Source organism: Aplysia californica, unplaced genomic scaffold (genome assembly GCF_000002075.1).
Source record: "Aplysia californica isolate F4 #8 unplaced genomic scaffold, AplCal3.0 scaffold00123, whole genome shotgun sequence".
Classification (NCBI taxonomy): domain Eukaryota; kingdom Metazoa; phylum Mollusca; class Gastropoda; order Aplysiida; family Aplysiidae; genus Aplysia; species Aplysia californica.
This window is the reverse complement of record NW_004797393.1, coordinates 1,210,131-1,215,584: the sequence shown is the minus strand read 5'-3', so window position 1 is coordinate 1,215,584 and position 5,454 is coordinate 1,210,131. Positions and strand designations below refer to the sequence as shown.

At 45.4% G+C, this 5,454-nt stretch overlaps 2 protein-coding genes across 2 annotated transcripts in view; one reads left to right on the top strand and one right to left on the bottom strand.

Moving 5' to 3' along the window:
- The window catches only part of LOC101859397 (carbohydrate sulfotransferase 8), a gene marked incomplete at its 3' end in the record, with an annotated part of 15,276 nt that overhangs the window by 4,301 nt on the left and 5,521 nt on the right, over positions 1 to 5,454 (top strand). Inside the window, 1 exon segment of the mRNA XM_005096215.3 lies at positions 4,498 to 5,339. Coding sequence (XP_005096272.2) covers positions 4,498 to 5,339 — 842 coding nt within the window.
- On the bottom strand, positions 2 to 3,039 carry LOC101859164 (collagen alpha-5(VI) chain). Its single transcript, XM_005096214.3, has one exon. It carries the CDS (start codon positions 2,302 to 2,304, stop codon positions 1,042 to 1,044), a length of 1,263 nt encoding a protein of 420 aa, XP_005096271.1. The 5' UTR covers positions 2,305 to 3,039; the 3' UTR covers positions 2 to 1,041.

The following is a 5,454-nucleotide window of genomic DNA, read 5'->3' as shown; positions in this document are numbered from 1 at the left end:
TCTCTCTCTCTCTCTCTCTCTCTCTCTCTCTCTCTCTCTCTCTCTCTCTCTGTGTGTGTGTGTTATAAATACTCATACAAGCTCACAGAGATACCCAAAGTTATCACAGTGCTTTGGTTCACGAATTGATTGAGATCCAAATACCACAGATCTATAAAAAATAATATAATACACAAACACTTGTCAGAATGCGTATTTACACCTTTGGTTCCTCTTAAAAGGGTTTGAACAATCTAATGATGTTAAATGCACTTTTCATAACTAACAAGATAAGAAAAGCCATTGGAAGAAGTGAGCAGAGAGAACGTTGAACCTGTAGACAACGTACCTCTAAACGACCACCAAAATGGAATCAATGCAAAAAGTCTGCCAGTCAGCTTGATCTCTGACTGATACAGCACCTTTCAATGATTATTATTATATTATTACTTCAGCCTAGCAGGACATTCGAGAACAGACTCTTCCTTCTGTCCAGGACATGTATACCTCGTTATACACCAGCAAATAACAGCATAACAAAAATGTAATATAAAATTGATTTAGATGAAGAACAGGAGCTGTGCTGAAAGACAGGAGTCCGTACTAGTTTGCTGTACAGGAAAAAATAAATAACAACATACATCCGTGCATATACAAAGCAAATTAGAGATTCTTTCCTCGTGATGACGTGATCTGTTAAAGTTTGGTGCGATGATGGTCTTGGGTGATATGTGATATGTGTCGTATATGTGTGAAATATTAGAAAAACGTGTGATGTGTGTATAGCATACGTGTGAAATATTAGATAATGTGTGATATGTGTATAAGTCTAGATCATATGTAATTTGTGTTTCGTATATGTGTGTAATAGTAGATAATATATGTGTAGTATATGTGTGTAATATTAGTGGTCAGAAACCCACTTATGACACCTGACACACGGGACGGAAGAGCTGTGAACGAGTCCAAAATATACACTGGTACCAACCCTTCCAGTCAGTACCCAGAAGCCGTGGTAATTAATTATAATATAGATGTTAATTTTGAACGTTGACCTTGTGCCTATCCCGTTCGAGGGGAGCACAGGTGAGTGACGAAGTTCACGGACGCTGCCTTGGCACTGTTCCCCGTCACTGTGGTGGCGCCCTCTACACGGAGCCCAGAACCTGCAGGGTCAACTATGAACACCAGCACGCCTTTCTCTTGCAGTCTGTTCACTTCCGTTCCCAGACCCTTATTCGTCTTCCCACCACTCACCACAAGAACAGCCACATTGCGGGCGTCACTCCGACCACCTGCGATCTCAGAGTAGCCAAAAGTGGACAGTCCTTCAATCAGAGCAGGCATGTGAGGCTTCATATAATTGGTCAGTCTTGCATCAATATCTTCAGCACTAGTGTAATCGTCCAAGTCGAATCCCTCATCGTCAGGGGAGGAACCTGAAACGACGCCGAACCGGATGCCTTTCTCCATCTCGTCCTGCCTGACGATGGAGGAGATGAAGGACGCGGTCCATGAGGTGAACTCCACGCCGAGCTCCGTGGGGCTAAAGACGAAGTAGATATCGGCCGGCTTCTCTTCCCCACACCCACATTTCTGTATGAGTGGCATAGGAGGGATACTGGTGGTGGTGGTGGTGGTGGTAGTGGTGGTGGTCGTAGTCTGCCCCCCCTCTGTGCAGGTCTTGTAGGCCAGACTCCTCTTGATCTCTCGCAGCTTGTTGTAGTTGTCCACTTTGACCACTCGACTCTCGCTGCCGGCGATTCTGAGCAGCTCCTGGTGGCGAGCGTTGCCCACGCCCACGGCAAACATGACGATGCCGCTGTCGCGAGCGGCCTGGGCCATGTCTTTGGTTTGGCGCCAGTTGTTTGAGTTCCCATCTGTGATTACAACGCTGATACGTTTAGCGTAAGGTCGGGACACATTCCGAGACAGCTGAGTTTTGCTCATGTACTCAATGGCCTCGCCTGTAGAGGTGTAAATGCCGGCTCTGTGAGGGACTTTGCCAATAGCTTCCAGCACAGCCTCCTTGCTGTGGTAAGTCATCAGATCAAAAGCATCCTGCTGGTAGATACCTTTGCCGAAAGTGATAATAGACACCCTGACATCATTGCGACCATCCCCGATCTCGTACTGGTCGACGAAATCCTGGAGAAACGTGAGACTCCTTTTGAAGTCTGTGTGGCGAATTGAACTTGAAGAATCCAGCACGATGCCCAGTTCAATTGGATTTTGCTTACAGTCTTCAACAGTCTCGCGATTTACAACTCGAGCCTGGACGAACGCTGCCTGAACAAAGAGGAAGGTGAAAACTATCGTCAACATCTCGATGCTTTGCGGATTAGCTTTTTGGCTGTTTTGATTTCCGGTAGTTGGTTTACTTTCACGTCTCTGCTTCAGAGGGAAGAATTTAAAACTTCAACGCAGAGTCTCTTGCTTATTGTGTTGCTTAATCCCCAGCAGCAGATTATAGCTATAGTGTGGTGTGGCTTGAGAGACGATAACTGTTGTAATGTCGAGTTGGACAGATCAATGATTCTCACCATAAACGTCCGCACTTTTATACATGTACTTGTATTGAATGGCTCACGTTGTTTTCACCCATATTGTTATTATTATCCATCCCACTTGACAGCGATGTCCAATGGGCGGTTTAACGTACGTACGATACTACGCAACGCTATGCGAATAGCGAGGGCATGGCGTGACACGAATGCCCAAATTTGGAAGTTGAGTGCATCCTGAGTTCATCCATTCGTCTTAACCTCGTGGAATAGCCTTGCATTTTTTCCGAGTTATACGCCTCGCATATTACGAAGCTGTATTAGATGTGCACACACTTCGTTGCCCGAGTGATACTTGACAAAAATAGCCGATCGTGCAAGTCAAAAGACAAGCCCAATTCAGATTTTCCGTAAAGAGAAAAAGGATGGGATTTTGAAAAAGACAACGCGTACATGTTTCAGCTACTTTCATATAATTGCATGTGCTTATGTGTGTATATGAGTGTGTATGTGTTTGAATGTATGTGTGTGTGAGAGAGAGAGAAGGGAAGAGAGAGAGAGAGAGAGAGAGAGAGAGAGAGAGAGAGAGAGAGAGAGAGAATGTGCGTAAACGTATGTTCGTTTGTGCTACGGTCTCTGAATGTGAGGTTATACGAGCTCATAGAGAGAATGTGTTTCATGGACTGTTGGGCAATGTGTAGAGTGTGTTTACACGTGAATGCTGTGTCTGTTTGCGTGCGTGTGCTAACAGTGTGTATGGGTGCATTTTCGTGTGTGTGTGTGTGAGGGGGGGTGGGGGGTGTACGTGTGTGTGTGTGTGTGTGTGTGTGTGTGTGTGTGTGTGTGTGTGTGTGTGTGTGTGTGTGCGCGTATGAGTGTGTGTATGCGTGTGTATGTTTGTGTATGTATGTGTCTATGTGTGTGCTTGTGTGTGTGTGTGTGTGTGTGTGTGTGTGTGTGTGTGTGTGTGTGTGTGTGTGTGTGTGTGTGTGTGTGTGTGTGTGTGTGTGTGTTGAAAAGATACAGCCTTCATGAGACGGAACTAAGAGGTAGAGTGTTGCTACTTTGTTTCCTGTTTATTTTACTAAATTGTACTCTCTTAAGAGCTACAGGAAAGGAAAATTTGAAAAGCAAAACTTCAGTGTCGAGGAAAATATTAACAAAAAATGTAGTACAGTCGTTGTTGTTGTTTTTTTATCACCCTGTATATTTGAGATAGCGGGAAATTGGTCGTACATTATTATCCAATAAGAAATACTCGATGTGTCTTTTTAGTACTATGCGTTTGTAGTATTGTCTTTGTAATATTATGTTTTTGTAATATTATGTTTTTGTAGTATTATGTCTTTGTAATATTATGGCTTTGTAATACTATGTCTTTTTAATATTATAGCTTTGTAACATTATGTCTGGGGCCTGTCGTGGTTAAGGTGTTTGCTCTCATTCAAAGGTTCCGGTTCGAATCCGGGTTGCGATAGAGTAATTTTCTTCTCTAAACTTGTCTCCTTTCACCTCCTTTCCTGCTCTACAGCAATGTTCTGTCGTCTACTTTCGTCTCCACCTTCTGCCCTCACCCCTCCCCTCATTTGCCCCCTCCTCTGGGCTCCTGTCTCTTTCTGCAGCCTTTCTACTGCTACTCCTTGACTCCTTCTTACTGCTGCCGTTCAGCCACACCCCTGATCTTCTGGTAGGAAAGATCCACACCTAGTCTTCTCGGACAAGGGCGAAAAAAACTCGGAGGTCCCTTATGCAAGTTATGCTCGTTAAAGATCCCTTGGTGGTCTAAAATCGATAAGAGTAGGCTTCGGCCGCCACCACAGCAAAATTCAAAATTTCCTACCAACAGAAAAAGTTTAATGTGTCCCGCGCGCTTATAGAGTTGCGAGCGCCGTAAAACAATTACCAAAAAAGTAAAATAAATGAAAGTAATAATATGTCTTTGTAATATTGTGTCTTAGAAAAATCATGTCTTTGTAATACCATGTCTTTGTAAAACAATTCTCTGGTCCTACAGTTCAGAACCCTGTGGCACCAGTCGCCTCTGCCCCAAAAGCCCCGACTTCCCCGGTGACACCACGCCCACCTGTACCCGCCCCCGCCAACGCCCCCGCGCCAGCAAACAACCCTGCACTTGTCCCAGGCGCAGCGAAACCACCCGTACCCCCTGCAGCTCCAGCACCCCCTCCCCCTCCACCGCCTCCTCCTCCCCCTCCAACTCCACCCCCGAAACCTCTGCCGGACCTCGCCAAAGCAACTGCTGAGATCTCCCAGCGTTTGGCCCAGACTCAAGCACAGTGCGACAAGTTCAAAGTGCCCAATGTTGTAGACTCTGACGTGTACCTTTTGCCCAAATATAATCTCTCTTACTGCAAAGTGCCCAAAGCTGGCAGCACATACTGGGAGCAGGTCTTCTCTTTCCTCAACAAAAGTCCGCAAGAACTGGCTTACCTAGGATTTAAGTCCCCCTTCCAGATCTCAAAATACGACATACGCTACACCAGCCACTTCAACCTCCCTCGTCGTCATTGGAAAACAGCGGAGGACAAAGCAGAAATAGACAAATCTTTTAGGGTGCTGTTCGTTAGACACCCGTTAGAGCGACTTTGGAGCAGTTACATGGAGAAATTTTACCTCATCGACTTCTGGACCACCCTCGCCCTGCAGATGAAGACAGCCGGCTCGGAGCAGAAGTGTCCGAAGTCCGTGACTTTCCGGGAGTTCATTGACTTCACGATGCCGTTGTTTAACGAAAACTGGGCACCAGTAACAGAGCTCTGCAACCCGTGCACATACAAGCCGCACATCATAGGCCATGTGGAGACGATGCGGGAGGACACTTTCTACACGTTCAAACAGGTACAGGTGGATGGCGGGCTTTCAGATGTTGGTTTTATCGTATTCATCTCTCTCTCTATCTATCGAACTCTAATTAACGGCATTTAAATTTTTTTTTTTTTTTTTTTTTTTTTTT

What these genes read in the sequence shown, in the direction of transcription:
- LOC101859164 (XM_005096214.3), bottom strand. Translation starts at nt 2,304, where the DNA reads ATGTTGACGATAGTTTTCACCTTCCTCTTTGTTCAGGCAGCGTTCGTC.